Source organism: Cupressus sempervirens, chromosome 11, assembly GCF_028749045.1.
Source record: "Cupressus sempervirens isolate cs-2001-9-10 chromosome 11, ASM2874904v1, whole genome shotgun sequence".
Classification (NCBI taxonomy): domain Eukaryota; kingdom Viridiplantae; phylum Streptophyta; class Pinopsida; order Cupressales; family Cupressaceae; genus Cupressus; species Cupressus sempervirens.
Window position 1 is genome coordinate 550,451,346 of NC_143128.1, and position 24,241 is coordinate 550,475,586.

General features: G+C 37.6%; 1 protein-coding gene across 1 annotated transcript in view; it reads right to left on the bottom strand.

Moving 5' to 3' along the window:
• Window positions 1-24,241, bottom strand: part of KDTA (KDO transferase A) — a 250,286-nt gene that overhangs the window by 54,755 nt on the left and 171,290 nt on the right. The window contains exon 9 of the mRNA XM_089810177.1: window positions 7,267-7,357. Coding sequence (XP_089666303.1) covers window positions 7,267-7,357 — 91 coding nt within the window. The remainder of the gene's footprint in view (window positions 1-7,266; window positions 7,358-24,241) is intronic.

Here is a 24,241-nt window from a genome sequence, read left to right on the forward strand (position 1 = left end):
ACTTTTCTCATGTCTGATCTTAACCCTTTCCTTTTTTTCCTCAATTCCTTCCCCTTTATATATCATTGATGCGTCTTAGAGAGGCACCTCCTCCAAGGGAGGCATCTCTCCAAGAGGTCAGCCCTTCTCTAATACATTGTTTTAATTTTATTTTGAAATCATTTTAAGGTGGCACTTGTATGAGGAAGATTGGTCCTACTTTAGAACTATTGATAATTATTTTCTTTTTGCCTAGTCAACCTATTTTAACTATTATATTCTCAGGTTAGTTGACCCTCCATCCATTTGCTACTACCTAGGCTAGGTCACTAATTAATGCTATGACTTATCTTTGTGAGGTAGTGTTCTTAAGTATTTGTTTCCCTTGGAATAGTGTTATTGGTTAGTGTACAATGCCTATTGTAACGTTTCATAATATTCATTATACCTCAATGTACTAATTGTCGGCTGGTTGTTACTCTCAGGGGGTTGTAAGTGTCGGTTGGTTGATGGTTGTGTTCCTCATGGCAACCATCAGGTCCTTGAAATATGTTATGTACTGCCAAGGAAAGGAGCATGGTATTGTCTAAGGAATTGTAACCCTTGGTTGACCATCTCTGGTCCTCTCTGTAATGAGTCCTTGAGCTAGTAAAGATATATTTTACTCCTATATCTGGTATGCATGACCATCTATATTATTATTCATGTCTATAATTTACCAAGTATAGTACTTAAAGTCTTAATGTTTGGCATCATTACCTAAAAAAGAGTTAGGTTAGCATTTTGTGATTCATGCCCTTGAATCCCAATAAAGGCGAGAAGATGCAACAAGCTGGTCAAGAACAAGTAATCAAGCGATCTTTAAGAATTACAAAACAAGAACAGAGAACATCACAAGAAATTAACAAAAATTACAACACCCTAACAAAGTACCTTGCCAACAAGTAAGATAGTCGTCTATACTGACATTGTCAAAGGACGAGTACAAAGAAGACAATCTTGAACCGATAGACATTTTACATGGCATTGAGAATCTATTTTAGAAAATCCCATCATTAGAGGAATTTAAAGAAGACCCCTAAGACAAAGGGATTGCATGCACAAGTCAATGCTTGAAAATACAGAAAGCGTTGGGGACGATAGAGGTAGATGTGTAGAAGACACACGCATGGCCAAGAGTATAGGGAAAGCACCAAAATGTAATGGCCGGAACAATCCACCCAAGTCTCATGCATAAGGAAGCAAGCAAGCGAAAAGATGGTGACTACTCTAACAAGTTAGAATGTGGATCGGTGAAAATTGTCGAAGTTCTTGGGGAACGGGTCAAAAGATCCTATAAGGCACTAGAAGATGTGCAAGACCATTTGGGTAAAAAATGGTTAGGTCAACAAGGACTATTAGTTGAGAGACTTTCTAGCAATGCTAAAAGGTATATCCATCGATTGGTTCATAGAATTGAATATTTTATCCATAACCCCTTGGACAAACTCGTGAGGTTGTTTTCGGTTGAGTTAAAGTGCTACAAGATGACAATGAGATTGTCGCCAAACTTTATAATTCCAAACAAGGGAAGAACAAGTACATTCTTACAATCATAGGCTCAAGGAATTATTGGGCAACTTGAATCAGCCAATCTACCAGTTGAAGAAGAGGTGGTTCATTGATGGGTTAATTCAAACCCTACGCAAAAAGATGAAAGTGATGCCTCCACCCTCCTATGTCGATCCCTATAATTGAGCAATAGACATTGAGAGAAGAAGACTACATTCGAAGGGAAGAGAAGATGCATGATGACAATACCACCAAGGCCAATAGCAATGATGAATCAATAATAGTTCAAGCCCTACAGTGAGACATGATGAGAATGATGAAAGAAATAAAGCTCAAGAAAGGAACCAATTAAGAAAGCAATGACCTATGTTGTACCGAGTGCAAAATTGAAGGGCTCATGAAAGGTAATTGTCCTAAAATGATTTTTTATGAGATCTTCCAGGTGATGGGTCATTCAATAAATGAATGCTTGTATAATTTAAAGACTAGAAGCATTGAAGTACTTTTGACATAGGGAGAGAAAAATCCATCAAAATCCCAAAATCTATTGCTAGAAAATTATGGAAATCAACGAGGGAATCAAATATAATACTGCTCTAGAGGACGTCCTATCATACAATGCCAAAGGTGTAACGAGTGGAGTCACTCACATGAGACTGTCAAAGCGGGCAAGACAACAGGAGTTTGTTGTGCAAGTGGTGTCGTTCGAGGAACCATGAAGACAACGCTTGCTCAAAACCAAGGAAGTAAACATCTTGGATGTCAAGGAACAGGATGAGAAAGTACTAGAGATTACCAAACTCCAAACTAAGAAGGCAGTATATTTCGACCCCCATATGGAGAAGGAAATATTTTAAGAAGCAAATATTAATGTTGAATGGGCAATAGAAAAGGAGTGAAGAACTTCCAATGATGCTACTAGTACTCTACTACTATCAATGTCAAAGAAAGCTACCATGAGACATGTTGCATGCCACTATACCCATACAAGTATCCAACCCTTTTCAAACTCCAAAAAAGCTCAATAATGACACAATTGGCTAGAAGCATGGAAAACTAACAGAGAAGCCAGTAGAGTTTATCCACAACGCAATGCTACTGACGATAGGCATTGAGAGGAAGTTTGTCTTCTTCGAGATGGAGATAGTAGTATGAAAGTTGACAAATACTATCATCTACGGAGGCTCCGAAATCAATCTATTGTCGAAGGAAACTTTGTAGAGTGAGTAGAAGCCAACACTTTGGCAACCAACATTCCACTTGGTAGGTGCCAACCAACATGGTATTAATTTGAGGACTTTGATTGTGCAAAAGGTAATAATTGGCACATAATATTTTTTCTTGGACTTTGTTGTAATCCCATTGGAGAGGGCATATGACACAATCCGTGAGAGAGATGGTTGATCACTATGAAGGCAGAGAACAATTCGAAGTGGAACACACACTCAATTGAGAGTAAGCAAGGAAGTACATCATCGATCTGAGGAACCACGCAGTAAGGAGTTGCCATCCTCTAAATCAAATTCTAAAGATGAAGAGTTGGAGCCTGGAAATCAACAAAAGAAGGAAAGCCATGGAACTAGTGACAAACACCTACTCGAGGTAAAAGACTATTTTGAAGATGAGATAACTTCCCTAAATGGGTAGTTTCACTAGCAAATGGACAATTTCAATGTGTAATTGTGTTGAAGGTACAACTCTTGTTAAAGAGAAATCGATAAAAGCATGTAAAGTAATGGGCAATACGTCTAACAGTAGGGAGATGGAAAATGGAAAGAGAAAAATAATGAAGACCATGCAAAGGCCATTCTTTGATTCACACTCGGCAAATTTATTAGTTCTACTATCCATGAGGGCATGTTTGATGTTTGTTTTTGGCAGCAGAAGCAATGAAGAAGAATTGGCAAGACTTTATCTTGTCAAGCACAATGTAGTAGGAAGCTTAAAGAACATAACCACTTTGGCATTTGTGTGGCATCATTCTACTCAATTCACCACATATTTGATAAAATGGATTGAGGTGGAACATCCCATGCAAAGGATTGAGTCAACACATCTTGTACGAAAATTTGAGACTTGGTCTTTGGCAAAACGTCCTCCCATATAGCAATCCTACAGCGACACCGTATGACAAGTCCATCTTGTACAACAAACCCATTCTCCATGGTCACTACATGTACAACTATACAGCAAGTCCATCTTGCACAAAAAATTCATTTCATATGATAGTTCATGTACAACAATCAATCTATGTATGGCAACTTCATCCAATACAAGAAGCTCATCCTGCACCACAAGTTCATCCCATGTCGTCAAAGCATCCTATCACCAATGTATGGCACTTGTATTCTTTTGTGCAGCATCCTAGGCGACCCACCATACAACTAGTGCAACCAATAAAGCTCCAAGCAATAATTACCGTACCACAATGCTATCATTTATAGACACAATAGATAGAGAACATGCATCCTATACAAAGCAATTGTATGTGCCTTCACACCATATGTTTCTTGTGCCCTTCAATCAGTTGTATGACATGAACAAAAACTATATGTGGCCTCACACCCTACACCATACACACCAATAAGTTGTATAACATCACTGATCAGCATGGGAATTTTTCATTGGACCATATGTTGTATGGTAGAAGTAGGGTGGTGTTCAATAGCTTTGTACATCATACGGTCCTCTAAGTACACCATCTAACCGAACAAACAACACAAACTTTTAAGATTTCACAATTCTTGAGTCATTTTTTCATACAACAAGCACACACTATTGACATTGCACAGTCCTCTAGTCATGTATGGATACATTTTCCACTTGTATGGAGGCTGATGTGGATGAAGAATATCTTGGTATGACAACTTCAAGTAGGGCAATCAATTCTAAAGTGGAGAATACAATCTAATTAGAATTCTGACATCATACATTGGTTTAAACATTGCAAACTCTATTTTTGGGCTTTACGAACTTTTTTTTTTAATCTAAAAAAATGAAGTAAATGTTGTGCAACGTGGAGTTTTGTGTGGTTTTGAAGGTGTTAATTTGTTCTTAATGGTAAATTGCACGATAATAGGTTAGGTGATGGAGTCTAGAAGGACTTTTATAGTCAAGACCAAATGTAAGGTCAAATGGATCCTTGGTATCATTATAAACCAGGATGCCATTTTAACCAAAGGTCAAATTTAGTCAATTTAAGTTGTTTTAGGAGGGGATAAGGAATTTGTTGTTTCCTAAGTAGTTCTAGGTGTCCTAGTAATCATTTGATATGATTTTGAAGCCTAGGTGGGTAATTAGGACAAAAATTGTCAAAAGATCAAAAATTGCAAAAAAATGCAAAAAAGTTGCTAAACAGCAAATTTTGCAAAAAATGTTGTTAAACTGCAAGGAGGTTGTACAGTCTTCATAACCATTCAAAAAGTGGTTGTGACCGTTGGCAAACATCTATTTAAGGTTTCCACATGAGGAGAAACCCATTGTATGGACGGGTGAACAGAAAGCACAAATAAAAACTCAGAATTTCTGTCATTTTCTCTGTTTTTTCATTTCTGTACAGCCTGTACGGATTGGTGGGAGTGAAAGTTTGGCATGGTTGGATAGAGGAGTGAGTCAGTGTTCTATTGCATTTTGTTTGAAGTCTTTATCTAACCTGCAGAAAAAGTTATACCAGTTTTTGTAGGAGTTGGTCTGATTTGCCCTAAATCTGAGGGTTTCTCAAAGATGTCCTCCTAACTTGCAATTCCACCGTGGGATTTCAATGCCCCTTGGGGGAATGCAAGTTAGGAGAGGGTACTCCATGATGGCAGAGACTCAGAGCTGTAGGTGCAGGTTTCCTATTTTTACCAGCAAGCCCTAGACTGAAAATTGCCATATGTCTAGTCTAGATTTGAAGAAGAAGGAAGGTTCAGGCTCCCAAATCAATTGATTTGACCCAGGTGAAGGGTGTAGGAGGATTGTTTGGATGAGGAGAAGAGTTCCAAGGGGTGGAGTTAGGTCTGTGAACCCATTTGCTTACACTTCCTTTATTAACCCAGCCTAATCTGGCCAATTAGGTCTGTGACTCAATGTGAGTGTTAGTTTGTGCTGGAGCAGAGTCAGAGTCTGATCTCTTGGAATCTTTAAGAAGAGGTTAAAGGGTGTCCAAAAAGGTGAGAAGATAGTTTGGTCCTTTGGGAAGTTTGGGAGTTTGACTGAGAAAGCAAGAATTAGACCTATTAGGAATGCTGGTAACATTTGTGTAAATCACTTGTTGGGTGTTTGAGAACTCCAAAGTTGGGAGAGTCTTGATGGATTAGGTCCATATAAGTCTTTTCTATTAGGAGAGTTGAGTTATAAATCCATCTAGGAAGAGTTTTCCTTTTAGGCCTATTGGAGAAAGGGAGTCCCTAAGAGTTGTGGTTGATCTAAGTTGGTCAAGAACCCTAGGTTTGAGGGTTAGGCTTGAAGAGTGGAGTCCACTTGCAAGGTAGAGGATACTTTTGTTAGAAGCGTTTTTGATCAGTCTGCAACCATTAATGAAGGTTGAAGTGCTGTTTGGGATTTGGAGAGTGAATAGGTGCTTTTGGCTGCAAGCTCTGCATCAGATAATGCCCCTTGAACCTACCTTGTATCGCAAAAATCATAGTAAATTGAGTCAACATCCATATCCATGTGCACAAAGAGGTGCTAAGAAGATATGAAAGAAAATACTTGAACTTACAACAATCCTCAATATTAATGCCAAGAAGGTCTACAGCCACAAACTATAATTATCATGTCACTAGCAACTAGGGTAGTATACTCCTAGAATACATAGGCATGGAAGTATGTCCTACAATTGATTAATTCCACAAGAAAAATGGTACCCCAAATAGAGCCACAAATCAATAATAAGCACTACAACATGTAGACATGAAAAGGGTACTTGGGGATGAAAAACTTAGACCCCCCATCATAAAGGGAAAGGAAAGGATGATAGGATGGTGAACTCTAATAGCCCAAAAAGGATGAAGATGAAGGTGGGGAATGGCTATTAAATATGCTAGGATGGTGAGCTCTAACTCTTTGATTGTAGACACTTAGAATACTTAACTTGCCCGAAGGCATAGAAATTTGGGCAACCCATAATGACACAAAGGGAGGGCAAGGAGAGTAGACAAAAACTTCCCAGCCCATACAGGACCCTGGTACAAGGCATTTTGATTCATGATAGTATGATTAAAAAAAGTGGACATGACACTTAACTGGCAAATCTCTTCCAATCAAATCAGAAGAATTATTGGCCATATGATTTTCCTTGCATTCCATACTGCAGCCTTCTCTATTGTGTTTACATATATGATTCATATTTTCTTGAAAGGTAACAAAAGAGCATATGTTCATTAAACATGACCTTTTAAAGAATGTAGTCCACTCATTTCTCTGTACACCAATCTGTTATCCATAGTCTTCAGCCTTATGTGTTTTGGATATTCAGAAATACAATTCCTAGTTATTTAAATGGTAGCAGCACTAAGTACATGCATTCCTCATAAAATGAAACACTAACTTTATCAAGACTTATATCTCAAGACAAAGAACATTGTTGGCAGTTCCATTTTTAGCAGAAATAAATGCAGGTAAACATGGCTAATTTTTATAGCATAAGTTTGCCCAGGATCAAGAAAATTTTAACAATTTCTCATTCTACCCAATTAAACTCTAACAGAAAATAAGTTCAACTAGATAAGACCAATAACAGCATACGTTACACACCTACTGTATCAACTATATAAAAGTCAATTTCTGGAATAATCTGTTCATTTTGAGATCGACGAGCAACACACATTCCTTGCTTCCTCAAAACCTGAAGTAGGAAGAAATGAGTAAAAACATGTCAGTTCTCAGAATGAATCCATAAAGTGAAAATATAAATCATAATAAAATATAATATAATTATCAATTAAACTAAATTTAATGAAAGGTCAACAGATGTAATGAAGAGTTGTGACTCCCTCAAAATAAGATATAAAAGGAAGGAGTATTCATTTGAATAGATATGGAGGAAGGAAGAAGAGGAGTTCGTAGAAGTTAAAGAATTAATGGAATGAGAAAGGAAAGATAAGAAAATAAGTGACTTTCAAAAGGAAGCAATGATAAAGGGTTGTAACTCTTAAAGGGTTATGATTAAAAAGCGCCATGACTCTTCAAAAAGGTATAATAATGAAAGGTTGTGACTGTTCGAGGTTGTAATTATAAGGGGTTGTGACTCTTGCCAAAAGGAAAACATGATGAAATGATATAACCTCTCCGTCATGTGGGAAGATATAAAAGAGACAAGGATTCATTTGAAATGGGGATCCAAAACCGATAAAGGAAATAGAAAGTGACTAAGTGTTTGTTCTGAAATCAGAAGTGGAGGAATCAGAAGTACAAAACTGATTTAGATGAAAAGTGCAAATCTGATTGTGAAAGGTTGTGTCCCTTTCAAAGGTTACAAATTATAAAAGGTTGCACCCCTTCAAGCTTCTGTCTCTTACCAAAGTGCATTTATGATGAAAAGGTGTGACCTTTCTCTCACATTCAGAGATATAAAGGGTAAAAGGTTCATTTGAAAAAGAGGACTGAGGGAACTATATAAGAAATGAAATACACAAAAGATATAGATACCCACATTATGATCTTGGAATATATGCATAATAGTGGAATATAGATTTATATGACAGTTTTGCTTAATTTAACTTATATGCATATATACATTTGTTATGCATGAAAGACAAACATAATTAATGGCTTAGCCGTTAGTCTTCTGCTAATGCCTTCATAAAGACACGAGGCTTGTGTAGAGTGAAGTGTCATAAATCCTCATAGGGTGGGTAAATTCTAAGATAGGATATGGATGGGGTCCTAAAGCCTTGAGGGAGACTTATTTTAAATTGGCTTCCAAGCACCCTAGTACAATAATTCCACCATCCTCTGTTAGGACTAGGGAAGTAGTCATACATACATACATATTGTAGCATTTATATATGTTAGTAATGGTGAAATCAGAGCTATCAGATATATTTTATTTCTAATATATGAGATATTAGCATACTCATAGCCTATCCTTAATCACTCACTATAGCCCTTATGAAGATCGGTTGGTATTGCGTAGGGAGAGTCAAGAGTAAATCCTCAAAAGGTAGGTGAATCCCAAGATGGCATATGGACAAAATCCTGAAGCCTTGAGGGACCCTAACTGTAGATTGGTGTCTAGAACCCTACAAGTACATCCCCATCTTCCTTAGGGTCGATTTTAGGAGAGAAGTAAGGAGTTGGGGCTTAAGTATGTTAACTCCTAGATGTATTATGAATTATTCGTTGTTTTAATTCAGTCCAATTTAAACACCTAGTGATGTATGCTAATCATTGGGAATTGCCAAGCTCCTCGTAGAGGTAGAGGACATTACAAGAGTCTAGAATTATATTTTACCCATCTAAGAGAAAGAACGGGTCATGTAACCCCTCATAAAGTAAGAATAAATGAACTCTGTGCGGAGATATGCTTCCAACCCCCCCAAACCCCACCCCGCAAAAATAATAAAAAATAAAAAATTGATAGAAGACAAGAAACCATGCAGCATCTCCTCAAGATGATTTTTATAGTGTTAGTAGATGCTCGACGATAGATGTCAAATGTTGAACAACATTTCTCCCCTTTTGAACAAACAACACCACAAAAGTGTACAAAATGTCTATTGGAATTAATTACTATCAATGTCAAAGTTGATGCCAAGGCAATCATATATCAAAGTCTTGACAATTTTCTAATGAGGATTGAAAGGGAAAAGTCCACTGCTAGCTATTAAAGGGAAGACTTTATCTCCACTATTGTAGTACCCAAACAATTTGAAAAATGAGAATTTATAATGAGCCAACTTTATCTTAACAATTGCAGTAATGAAATGGAATTGATTTCATTTGTATTAATGATGGCTGAATCTGAGTTTTCATGAAGAACATTCATCAAATTATCATTAGACTAGTCTCCTGGCCAACCCTTTCTTGGGCACCCTAAAATTTGTAGGATAAAATTAAATTGCTAATTAAAATGTGTGAAGACCCATGTCTAGCACCCAAGAAAATAATGAAAAAAAATATTTTCAAAAACATGGTGTCATCTTTTAATATACTCACCACCTTTGGAGAGGTTGTCTCCTTGCAAAGAAATCACACCCCTTTCAAGAGACATGAGAAGGTATAAAAGAAGGATATGAAGAATAGTATGAATGTGTTCCTCTAAGAATTAGAAAGAGATTTCATTCAAATATTAACATCTTTTAGTGAAGGAGATATAGATCATTCAAGGCAAAAAAACTACGGAGAATAAAAGATACATCACACAAGTACAAGCAGATTTGGGTGAAGCACATGTACCATTGTGGATACAATAAATATTCATTCCTTGTATTTAAGAGCATAGTTCCGAAAATCACCATAAAATCGCCAAAATCGCATGAATCGCAAGAAGATTTATCAATGCTGGTTTTTTTTTAATGGCATGAATCACATGAATCGCCCACGTGAATCGCCCGCGGCAGCTAGAAATTTGTATTGAAAGGTTTTTAAAAAACACATGTTTTATTTCATTTCTTTTTTGCCTTTCCTCTTTTTTATAACCCTAAAGGGCCTTCTAATTGTTAAGCAGGAGTAGAAGAGAGGAAGAGTGAGAGAGAAGAAGAGAAAAGAAAAATCATAAGTTTACAACCGACAACAAGGAAGAGCACCAAAGAGATCAAAAGTCCATCTGAGGAGCCCATAAATTACATTGGGAGCATTAAGGAGTCAATATCAACACTCCTCAACTCATTTTCAAGAGATAAGTGCTGGTGTTTTTTTTGCATGTTAGTGTATTATGCATTTTTTTTAAAAAGTTTTTAGTTTTCATTTGCAAATCTTGAATGTTTTTTATTTTTACTATATTGCAAACTAGGGCTTGTTGTTTTGTAGCTTTTGTTTATTAGTTTCAAACTTTGATATTTTACATGAATTTTTTTATTGCAGCAGCCCTTTGCTTTCATTTTCCACAATGGGTAAAAAAGATGAATGTTGGAAATCTAACGAAGAGTTTCCTAGAAAAACCAAATTTCAAACAAAATGTATATTTTGTAAATAAAAAATAAATTCTAGAGGGATTTATAGATTGAAATACCACATTGCTGCTATACCTGTACATGATGTCATAATTTGCACTTAACAAACTGCTGAGGCAAAATGCACTTGTTTAGTGGCATTAGAAAAAATTGAACAAGACAAATTGAATAAGAAAATGCAACTTGAAGGGTTAAGAGGTATTGGCTCCCATGTTCCTGCATCTGCAACTACATCAGCTTCCGCATCCATAGGTTGTGTTGGAGAGGGTTCTTCCAGGCCTCCTTTTAGTCCTAGTTCTAATTCTCATGCGAGTGCTTGTGGCAGCCGGTCTTATACTGAGACAGAGTTCAACACCAACCTATTGTGGCCTAGAGTGTGGAAAAACATAATGGATAGTTAATTTGTGCCCCGCACTACTCCTGGCTCCCAACCCACACTTGAGGGCATGGGTTTGAACAAGGAGATTCATGATGCTACCAGAAAAGAGATTTGCAAATTTTGGTAATTTTGCAACATTCCATTTATTGCAGCCAGGTAATTGATTTTTTTTCTTTGTTTTCTTTAAAGTTAAACTTAAAAGTAAAAGTAAAACTTTAATTATATCTACTTGTTTTATGATTTGAGTTTTTGACATCTAAATTTCTAATCATTATCATTATCTATTTGTGACAGGGCTCCTTATTGGCAGAACATGATAGATGCAGTTGCTATTTGTGGTCCGGGGTTTAAAGCCCCAACTGAGGCTGAGTTGAGTGGATACCTCTTGGATGAAATGGTAGAGGATATAAGGGTTGAGCTTGAGGAGAACCTGTAATAACCCCAACAGGTTATAACTTCTTCAAACACCAAAAATCTTTATACTTCAATTGTTTGACATTTCGTCAAACACTTTGCAAGCAAGCTCTGATACCACTGTAATAACCCTCCTATAATCTGCCCTCAAAAAATGCTGATGAAAGCTCGAAGAATTTCATCAAACAATTCACATGCAAGGGACGTATGACTGATATAGTATTTCAGCTAGCTTCAAATGACTTTTTCTTCAATTTGCATCAATGAGAATCTTGTGCTAGAAGACTACAATGGACTACACAATGACCTAACATGAGTGTGCTACTAATTTTGAAAATATTCAGTGCATATATATGATCTAAGCATGAGAAATGAACACCTACAGCCAACTGGCATTTTTACAAACAGTTGGTATGCAAACTAACTAGCTGATAAATAATGATATTAAATTGCTTAAATGACACCAGCAACTATTATCTTCTTAATTGCAATGAAAATTACAATGCTCATGAAATATGGCCAAGACTTTGGCATTTACATGGATTACAAAATGATAATGCTAGTATAATGCACACTTACAGCTGAAAGCTTTTAACACCCTAAAAAACAATACTAACAAAAGAACCTGGTTGTAGGTGGCTATAATAATTTCTTTCTATGCTGCCCCTTCTGCTTTGCTTTTTTCGAACTGCTTTTTCGGCCTGCTTTTTCGTACCCGCTTTTTCAGCCTGCTTTTTCAGTTCCACTTTTTTCGGACAGCTTTTTCGTACCCGCTTTTTTCAGCCTGCTTTTTTGGTTCCGCTTTTTCGGACTGCTACTATGTTGAATCTCAAGACCATATCTTTCAATGGCGTCAAGATTTTCAGCTTGAAGGGATTTCGTCCTCCAAACTATTGAGACATAATCTCCAGAAAATTTCTCAATTTCTTTGATATTTCCAAGCCTGCTTAAAAGAAGCTCTTCCATTTCTTTTATAGTGTTCTCACAAGAACTCCATCCTTCGTTTTCTCAATGTGGGATAAAACATAACTCCTTTTATGTAACTTATGTCTCCAATGTGTTATAAAATAAAGGGGACTCTTTTAATTTTAATATTTCCCACAAACTACAGTGTATGCATTAATAAAGTTGAATATTTAAATTTAACTTTATAAAATAGCTTTATCAATGCAAAACAAATCTTATCAATGATAAACAAGTCTTCTTGCCGATTTTAAACAATTACCATCGACATACCGCTGCCACTGGATGTCCACCCATGCCCAAGATGACTTACTATAAATAGTAAGTATGCCCAAAGTTGCCTCAAAACCCCTTAGAAAGACCTGCAACTGAAACTATCTAGGCCAAATGGCCTCTAAGCCCCTTTAATATCCTGGTTAGCCTACGGGACCGTGGGGAAATAGGCTAACGACAACATCATGCTATGAATGCTAAAAAGGGGACATTACAGTCCGCCCTTCCCAAAATTGCTTGTCCCCAAGCAATGGCCGAACAACAACCCAATCAATCCACCTGGATCCCAAATATAGTCATGAACTATATTTTTGTCAGTCAACATAGGCTCCTGCAACAACCTGTGAAAATTAACCAAGAGGAATCCATAAATGAATCGTGAATCACGGTGCAACTGAACTCCAAATCCACTACTGCCACAGTCAGGAACCCACGAGGCACAAACTCTCAAAATATTAGACCCCAAGTAGAGTAGATCACCCAAACTGTCAACATAATAAACACCATCCACACAACCCACCGTGTTATGTGGAATGCACACTCCAACTCTACTACAATAGTGACCACTCCCACATGAAATTGCACTAAATACAAAGAATCCACACACTGTACATCTGCTGCAGTTAACACAACTCTGCAGATTACCGACCACTGTCTCATAACCATAACACCCATGCATTATTGATGGTGAATAGTCATTACATGGTAGATAGCAAAAATGAGAGCCCAGTCCAAACCTATCTGCCATCAACTCCTCAACACATGGATCAAAAGCAAACCGATGAACATATCCTTTAGTATAATGCTGGTAAAAAGAACCAATCTCAGTCAAAGACTCATCCTGCAGACGTGATATGACCAACTGTGACTGATCATCAGCTAAGTCAGAGGATGATATAGCCAAGAGTGCAGAATCAACAACATCACTAGTCTCTGTGCCCTCCAAGTCAAACATATCACAATGCTCAACTGCAGCGCCCAACTCAGTTGAACCTGCCTCCAGTGAAAATGGACCAAATATTCCAATAGTAGTGTCGTGGACAGATATATCCTCATCTCCACTACCTCTATCAACCTCAACCATGGACATCCACGGATCACCAGACACCACGGTCTATGATTGTACAGAATCTGGTAAAGACTGAAGTCGCTCTAACTCCATGGTCACCTTAGGCAAATGAAACTGTGACTCCTTGAAAGCCAACTGTGTACTCTCAAGAATCTCAGAAGTCACCTCGAGCTGCTAAGTAAGCTCACTCACCTCATCTTCCTTGGCCAATAATGCATCATATGTTGTACTCCCCCACTCCATAAGATAATCTCTGTCGGCTACCAACTGCATATAATTTTGTCTCAGGATCCGGATAGCCTCCCATAAAGAGTGGATCTCTATCAAGGAAAGATAATTGCCTCCCTGCTCATCACTAGTAGGAGAACCCCATCCATAAACTGCTAACAACTGACGAGCAGCATCAAAATGCTCGCAAGCGATAGAAATGTCTCGCTCGCCAACTCTCAGCTGACTAGACACATGATTGTGCCGACTGGTCGAACTCCTATACTCTATCCCTGGTACACTATCCAAAGGAGTAACCTCGGAATAGCTATCATCTATAATACTCAGATCCTGGGACTCTTCTGTAAACTCTGTCATAACTGAGAGATCATCAACCCATTCCAACAAGAATGGTCGACTAGATATATAAACAATGCCCAACGCAAGTGTGTAAAAACTAATTCCAGCATCAAACAAGTTGTTGGCATGGATGAGAACTACACCTTGCAAACTACTAATCAAGTCCATGATGATGCAATAGATACTACTACCAACGAATGATAGATATCTTTGGTCAAAACGATCCCAAGTACTAAGATAAGGATCCCAACATCTAATCCATGAATGGAAACCAGCTGGCAATTCAAGTAAACTTCTCACCTAAGTAATGTGAACAATACCAACTGACTTCACGCACCTGTCTACAATCTTTGAATCCGGAGTGTGAATGCTAGACATACTCATATCATCATCATGTGACCCAACTGTAAAAGAAAACTGAGTCTCTGCTATACGCGCTAACTTCCGAACTGAACTCACCTCAAGACAAAGCTTGTCCACGTGTCTCTCAGAATCCTGGAGAGCCAACCGAGTACACACCAAGGAATTTTGAGTATCCTCCAGCTCATGAAAAAGCCGGTCAACCTCCTTCTCCTCCTTCACTGCATCTTCCTTGATCTGTTGTAAGTCGTCACAAGAAGAACCTGTTGTGACTCCTTTCTGTCTCTCCTGCAGTTGAATCATCCAAATGTGATTCTCAATCAATCCATGTATCCTGTCATGATCAGATAAAGCCGTGACAATATCCTTGTCCCTTGTCTTCAGCTGGCTTGCCAAACCAAGTGAAGAGCTACTAGCCTCTATCTCATGTGAAGAAGCATCCAACTGTGCTTGATACTCATTTTCTGCAAAGTCCTGAATGCTCACTTTCTGATCAAATGTACTATCCTCAAACATGACAGTATCCTCAACTGCTATAACTTCATCCAGCCCAACTGTACTGGAATCACTATCTGTGTCAATCATGCAATCCGGTGTGCCTATGATATCACCTTCTGATGCAACTGGCTCAACTTGCACAACATCTGAAACCCCTTCTGCCTGTGAAGATGATGCAGATAAACCATTACCTGAAGATGTGCTGAAGTCTCCCTGTATCGAATCTGCATGTCTGTTAAACTCATCATACAAGTTTCTGCCTATCATAGGGAAAGTATGATCCTTAGGCCTATCAAAGCGTTCAATCAATCTCTCCATAAACTCCACATATGAGGTAATGTGTGCATGACCCATAGTGACCATACCATGATGCCACCACTTGTGTGCTAACCCATCCGGGTGAATTGTTGCATACTTAATAGCTTCTTCCTAAGGCATAAGGTTCAATTGTAAGTATGTGTCAAGCTTTTGAACCCAAGCTCTTGCTGTAGACTTCCTCGAGCCATCATAATATAGTAACTGAAGTTTCCCTACTTTCTTTCGTAGCTCATAGGTCTGGTTCCTGTCATGTCCACATGGCATATGCTTCATCCGCACATCTATATACTCCCTAAAGGTGATTGCAGCAATAAAATTTGGACCTCCAGCTTCCCAATCTCTCCTCAGTTGGTCCTGTATATCAATGATCTGGGGCTCTGGTACGGGCTGCTCTGGAGCTCTAAGAGGAAATGTGAGAATAATGGGTCTCGAACTCACTGTCCTAGTTTGCTGGGGTGCATGACCGAAATTGTTCCCAACTTGTTCACATCCATTATGTGTCCCATCTTGATTATTACCACTCTGGTTATTACCATTCTAATTATTTCCTCCACCCACATTACCATTCAACCCCATTTGACGAGCCATCATCTGCATCATAAGCTCCAATCTCTGACTCTGTTCCTGTGCTCTCTGCTCTGCTAATCGTTGTCCCTGTGCTAAGGTGTCTAATAACTGTACGAATCTTTTCTTTCCCTGATCTGGATCGGCATTCATTTTGTCAAACATTTTTCTCTCTATCTGGCTAATCTAAATTCCCAATAAGACCTCCACAGGATGGCAGGAAACCGCTCTGATACCACTGTAATGACCCCAACAGGTTATAACTTCTTCAAACACCAAAAATCTTTATACTTCAGTTGTTTGACATTTCGTCAAACACTTTGCAAGCAAGCTTTGATACCACTGTAATAACCCTCCTCAAATCTGCCCTCAAAAAATGTTGATGAAAGCTCAAGGAATTTCATCAAACAATTCACATGCAAGGGATGTATGACTGATATAGTATTTCAGCTAGCTTCAAATGACTTTTTCTTCAATTTGCATCAATGAGAATCTTGTGCTAGAAGACTACAATGGACTACACAATGACCTAACATGAGTGTGCTACTAATTTTGACAATATTCAGTGCATATATATGATCTAAGCATGAGAAATGAACACCTACAGCCAACTGGCATTTTTACAAACAGTTGGTATGCAAACTAACTAGCTGATAAATAATGATATTAAATTGTTTGAATGACACCAGCAACTATTATCTTCTTAATTGCAATGAAAATTACAATGCTCATGAAATATGGCCAAGACTTTGGCATTTACATGGATTACAAAATGATAATGTTGGTATAATGCACACTTACAGCTGAAAGCTTTTAACACCCTAAAAAACAATACTAACAAAATAACCTAGTTGTAGATGGCTGTAATAATTTCTTTCTATGCTGCCCCTTCTGCTTTGCTTTTTTCGAACTGCTTTTTCGGCCTACTTTTTCGTACCCGCTTTTTCAGCCTGCTTTTTCGGTTCCGCTTTTTTTGGACAGCTTTTTCGTACCCGCTTTTTTCAGCCTGCTTTTTTGGTTCCACTTTTTCGGACTACTACTATGTTGAATCTCAAGACCATATCTTTCAATGGCGTCAAGATTTCCAGCTTGAAGGGATTTCGTTCTCCAAACTATTGAGACATAATCTCCAAAAAAAATTTCAATTTCTTTGATATTTCCAAGCCTGCTTAAAAGAAGCTCTTCCATTTCTTTTATAGTGTTCTCACAAGAGCTCAATCCTTCGTTTTCTTAATGTGGGATAAAACATAACTCCCTTTATGTAACTTATGTCTCCAATGTGTTATAAAATAAAGGGGACTCTTTTAATTTTAATATTTCCCACAAACTATAGTGTATGCATTAATAAAGTTAAATATTTAAATTTAACTTTATAAAATAGCTTTATCAATGCAAAACAAATCTTATCAATGATAAACAAGTCTTCTTGTCGATTTTAAACAATTACCATCGACATACCGCTGCCACTGGATGTCCACCCATGCCCAAGATGACTTACTATAAATAGTAAGTATGCCCAAAGTTGCCTCAAAACCCCTTAGAAAGACTTGCAACTGAAACTATCTAGGCCAAATGGCCTCTAAGCCCCTTTAATGTCCTGGTTAGCCTACGGGACCGTGGGGAAATAGGCTAACGACAACATCATGCTATGAATGCTAAAAAGGGGACATTATAGAACCGAAAGGAGTGGATCGAAAAGGGTTGCACCATCATGACTGATGGTTGGACATATAGGAGGGGAAGAACACTCCTTAATTTTCTTGTACCCTATGGAGTTGATTGATCATTCTACTTTCCTACATACATAATTTTGAATTGTGATTGACTATTTCAAATTTTGATTTGTTGATTACTAATTTGTTGATGATCCATTTAACATTATAATTCGTTGTTTTATTACTTGTAGGATATACCATGTTTCCTCATATCCATTGATGCTTCCGCTCATGTAAAAAACACCACATACTTATGTGAGGTTATTGAGGAAGTCATAGCAGAGGTGGGGGAACAACATGTGGTGCAAGTGGTGACGGATAATGTAGCAAGTTATGTTGCTGCAGGTAAACTTTTAACTTTTCAAGTTTTGAAAATAAATTTATTTGAATTTTGAACTTTTTCTAATTCTAACTTAAAATTTCTAAGTTTCCTAAGTTCTAACATTTTTGAAATTTGAATTTCTAATTAACTTAAAATTGTTGTAGGTAAACTTTTGATGGAAAGGCACCCCACCATATTTTGGTCCCCTTATGCGGCACACTGCATTGACCTCGTGTTGGAGGAAATTGGCAAACTTGAGTGGGTCAAGTCATGTGTGGAAAGGGCAAAAAACATATGCAAGTTTATTTATAATAATTCATTTGTCCTTAGCACAATGAGAAAGTACACAGGAGGCAAAGAGTTAGCTCGTCCAAGGATCACGAGACTTGCCTCGAATTTCATCACCCTGCAGTCCTTGTTGACATCAAGGGATGATTTGAGGAGCATGTTTGTTAGGCAGGAGTGGATTTCATCTTCCTATGCTGCAACCACTGCAGGGATAGATGTGGTGGATTGCATATTTGATGATGATGGTTTTTAGAAACCTGCTAGAGAAATCCTTAAGGTAAATTTATTGTAATTTAACATTTAGTATTTTACAGTTTAATATGCTAATTGTTTAATGATTTAGTTTTACCTTAAGTTATATTATTCTATATTTAAGTTTTGACTCAAATTTTTGTTTTACTTTATATGTAAGTCACTAAGCCCCTTGTATCTCTCCTACGAACTGTTGATGGGGAGAAGCCCTCTATAGGCTACATATATGAGGTCATGGATAGGGACAAGGAGGCCATTAGAGCCCAGTATGCAGGAATGCAGGAGAAGTATGCCCCTATTTAGGATATCATTAATAGGAGATGGCAGAATCAGCTCGACAGACCCATCCATGCAGCAACTTACTTTTTGAATCCGGCATTTAGTTTTCGTCCTGACTTCAAGGCAGATGAGGAGGTTCTCACCAGATTATATACAGTAATCCAGAGGTTGAGTAGTGATGAGGATAGCGTTGCTGCAATTATTGAGCTCGACAAGTTCAATAATAAAAAAGGGCCACTTTTCTCTAGCAGGATGGCCATAGATGCTCGGGCAACAATACGACCAGGTGTTGTGAGGTTCTCACACCATTGCCCCAAAACTTTGGGGACCCCCTTCTTTTTTTCACTTTGGCAAATTTTTGGATTGTCCAACAATTTTGATTTATTTTTTTAGTTTTTTAAGCCTTGGACACCTTCAAGCCAGTGGTGAGAGGTTTAGCTTATTTTCACCCAGTTCGAACTTGATTTTCCAAAATGACCAATTTCATCCTTAGGCCGGACAAAATTTCAAAAAGGCATCGCTTGGCAGGATAAAATTGTAAATTTGTACTTAATCGATTTCTTTTGAAAATTTGGATATCACTGTATAAATTTAAATAATTTTCAAAAAGTGAAATTTTTGCTAAATTTGGTCTTTTGGAAAATCTTAAATTTTTGGTGAAGAAAAAAAAATAATTTTTGTGATGGTGGAATCAAATTGTAAAATCGATTTTAGACTTTAGAGAAATAATTTATGTGTTAAAAAATTAAAATTGCTTAGCAAAATCGATTTGAATTAAATTGCAAAAAATTGGCTTTAATGGATTAAAATTGCCTTGAAAAAAAAAAATTTAAGCCTTTAATGAAATTGGTAATTTAATATTGAAAACTGGCTTTTGGTTAGCCAAATTCCGGTTTTAATGATATATTAATTACTAAATCCTCATTAAATGGGAATATTTAACATCTCCAAGGCATTATTTAATTTATTTTTGCAATTTGGAACTAATTGGCAATTTAGAAAAGGTAAATTTCATCTTGGCAAAGCTAATTTTGGGCTAAACATTTAATTGGGGGCCATGCCTTATGTTCTAATTAATTTATTTTGCTCCCAGGGTCCCAGTCGGCCAGCTTGGAGGAGTGACAGCCTTCTCTTGCTTGGCAATTTTTTTTTTTTGGAGCATGCTTTCTTCTCTTGCTTGGCAAATTTTCAAAGGGAGCAGATTTTCAGACCTTGGGCAATTTTTTTTCTTGCAAGGGCAGTTTTTCTTCCTCGTTGGGCGATTTTTGATAGGGCGGATTGGCATTATTTTTGGTGATTTTTCCATGCTTGGGCAGACTTTCCATGTTTGGTGAATTTTCTAAGGGGCAGATCTAAAACTTCTTCTATGTTTGGCAATTTTTTCAAGTTTCAAGAGTTTGAAATTCTGATTTGCAAGAGGATAAAAAATTCTCAAGTCTGATCCTAAATTCCAAAAGAAAGATTGGCTATTGGTGGAGATGACTTCAAATCATTTAGAGTTGAAAGGGGTCCTTAAGCTGACTTCTTTCATTTTAGTCTAAGGATTGTCTCCCTTGGTTCTTCTTGCATTCATTGTCCACCACTTTACCATCCCATAATAGGGCGACGAGTTGGTAGATGTTAGTGCAAACAAGAACTCTAAGGGAACAAACACTAAGAAAGACAAAGAGGATATGATATCCAAAACAAATTTCTTCTCGAAAATGAGGCGAATAACTGATATCAATGTCGATACAGTAGACAAGATGCAGCTAAAGGTAACTTCAAATCATTTAGAGTTGAAAGGGGTCATTAACTGACTTCCTTCTTTCATTCTAGTCTAAGGATTGCCTCTCTTGGTTTCACTAGTCTAATTGTCCACCACTTTACCATCCCGTAATAAGGCGACGAGATGGAGGATGTTAGTACAAGCAAGAATCTTAAGGGGACAAACACTAAGAAAGACAAAGAGGCTATGATGCCCAAAACAACTTTCTTCTCAAAGAAGATATACAGAAGGCGGTTGCACATCACAGCCCAGGCGTCGATACTTCCATTACAACCATGATGAGCGACATCAAAGCAGCACTTGATTTTGAAGATATCAGAGAAGAGGACATCAATGAAGCAAAGCTTGGATCGAGATTGGATGAGCTAGGAAAGGTTACTATCAAGAAGAGACATTTGAACACCCTTTCCTCCCTCAATGCTTTTGTTGGATTCGCAAAAGAGTATGAGAAGGATCATGAGAAGACACTACAAGCAGCAAACAGCATGATGAAATCGGCAGAGCTCAAGATAAAGCACACACTACTAACTTTATTGCCTTAGCTAAGAAAATGAAAGAAATGGGAAGAGTTATATTAAAAAAATCATTTGATGTAAGCCCAAGTGACAATTTCTCTTTCTTCTAGAATAGGACAAGTGTGTATTTCTGATGGCCACCATTTTGGTGTCTTCTTATCGGTTGTCACTTTTTGCACTTTTTTCATTAGTCCATTAACGAGGTGGCAGCTTCTCATTGGCCAATAGGGTGGCAACCCTAATTAGGGTTTCTAGGATTCAATATGGATCATTGATCTCGTTTTGATCTCTATCGTCCATTGTATTTTGGCCTCTATATAAGGCCATTTTGCTCTCATTTGTGAGAGAGTTAAGTTGGAGAATTGTTGCCAAGATACTATCAAAATTGTTCTCTATTCATTGTTGTGACTTGCATAGTGGATATAAATGATCATTTTGGTGTATTGCATGTTTCTTCTCATCTCTCAAATTAAAGTAGGATTTTATTTCATGTTGCTAGAGTAGAAGTAGATGGCTAATTGTATGGTGATGTTGGCAAATGTTCGATAGGGATCAATACTAGACCACTAGCATCCTAGCGGCTAGTTGGGAAGCCTTGTATGGTAAACTAGTTCATTTTCCTTTGAATCATTGCATCTATGGAGGTGGGGCCACTGGTTAGCCTTCATTAGATTCGATCCCCGTCCATTTGCTAACCTTTCCATCCATAGGAGTAGGAGTAGAATAGTGAGTAGTTGAAGGAGTAGGAGTAGAATAGCAAGTAGTTGGGTAGTCGAATTTCATTCTGAGAAAGTTAGGAAGGTAGAAGCCATTAGAATCATTATTGCCTCCTCGCGCAATCAACATTATCTGGCACTACATCCTCCACCATCAACATCACCTAGCATTCATACAAAGTCATCACCATCTCACCAAAAACCCAAGTCATCCTTGAATGAACAACGTAAGGCCGCCTACGTGATTACCAGCAAATCACATCGATAAAACTAAGCGAGTATCCACAAGTGTAAGGAACATTGGAGTTATTCTCATATCCCATAAGCAATAACTTTTCAAGAGAGGAATTGTATGTTTGATACTCCGTATCGGATATTCAATTACTAATATGTTATGTAAGTGGTACAAAAACTCACATCAACACCAGGTAAAAATTAAATAATATATTCAATGTTCATGAATCTGGATTCTAAACTTAAAGTTGATTATGTAATTTTAGAGTTGTAATTTGTAAATGAGACTAATTGTTTTTATTTTCCCTTATTTCAGATAGATGGTGGCAAATGTTTGGGGCCACAACCCCAAAACTTCAAAAAATTGTCATCCGTATTTAGAGTCAGCCAAACAGCACTTCTGGATGTGAGCGCAGTTGGTCCATGTTCGAACACATCCACTCGAAGAGAAGAAATGGGTTTACAGTGCAGAGGTTGAATGATCTTGTCTTTGTTCATTACAACCTTCGTCTTGGGATCAGACAAATTTTGGGCACTGACTCCTCTCTGATCATTTTGGAGGAGATTGATCCAGAATTAGAGTGGCTCACAGAGGTTGTGGATCCGATCTTCACTGAGGAAGACCGTGCGTGGGTTGACCAAGTGGATATAGAGGCTGAGGCAACTAGAGCACGTTCTTCAGGCATTGGTAGACACACACGCATGCACAGACACAGGCCCTAGCGACGTTGTTCGTGAGCTCATCTTACATGTGGGGGATATGGCTCGGCGGTCCTCTAGGACCTACATTAGACGCCTTTCTAGTAGGCAGACTGGATAGTCAAAGGCTGAGGCTGAGGCTACAGCTGAGCTTGAGGATGATGTTGAGGATGATGATGACTATGACGCTTGAGCTAGAGCCTTGTTTTTATATTTTGTTTACAGATATTGATACTGAATCATTGATAGACATACGTTTCAAACTTTCATGGATCTTCATCTTAGATTGTTACATACATTTATGATTTGATGTCTTATGGATCTTTATCTTACATACATTCTATGATTTGAATCATTATGATCATTTGATTTCTATTTACTTCAGCTAGCCTACAATTTACATTTTAGATAACATAGTTACGTATGTGATGGATTTTATGTTCCAAACTTCCATGTTTATGTATGTTAAGTTTTAACTTCTATTTGATGATGTTATAGTGTGTTTAAGTTATATTCAATAAAGGGTGCATGAAATAAGTTTTAAATTGTTAAAATCTCTAAATTTAAAGAGTTTTTTCAAATTTGCTAATTCATCACCAATTCATAGGCGATTCATTGCCGATTCTCGATTCGATTCGGCCTTGCTGATTCCGATCCGATTCCGATTCTCATTACTTTGTTTAAGAGTAAGATTCCATAGTTCAAAATCTCATTCTCTGCCACCTATTGGGTAAGGCAAAATAAAGACCTCAGCAAATATTGGAGATAAATCGGTAACTTCCCACGAAAATATCAAGAGTTTTTACAATGACTTAAATTTAGTTAGAAATGCATTTTTTTGCAAAAATTCAATAAGGAGATGCATCTAATGAGTCAGTGAATGAGTAAACAAACCAAACAAGCTGATCTAGATATATATATATATAAATGCAATATGTAACAAAATCTCATCCTCGTATGGAATGCTAATGGCTGGCAACCATAGTCTAAGACTCTGAGCTCTAAAGAAAACTATAAATAGCAAATTGTCTTTGTAAAAAGATAAGAAAATACAAATGTCAAGTACAATATGAAACTAATCTACATCTTCCTCTTCCCCTACCCAATAGCTCTAGTAAAAACTATAGGAGTGGGAGGGGGTCTAGCCCTAGCAATCCAAAGTGGTTGTAGTTGTGGCTTGATATTCATCATGTATGTAGCCGATGTTGGTGCTGATACTCAATGACTCATCCTCTGTATCTTCACTATTAGTGTTCTCACTCTCACCACCATCCTCCTAAACGTCATCCAATCCCAGTGCAAAACCACCCTCCTCAATAGTCTACCTCTACAAATCATAGATGTCATCCTCTGTAAACAATGGAGGTTGTTCCTATGTTGTCCATCACCATAAGGATCTATATCATCCAGATCAAGTGGGCCT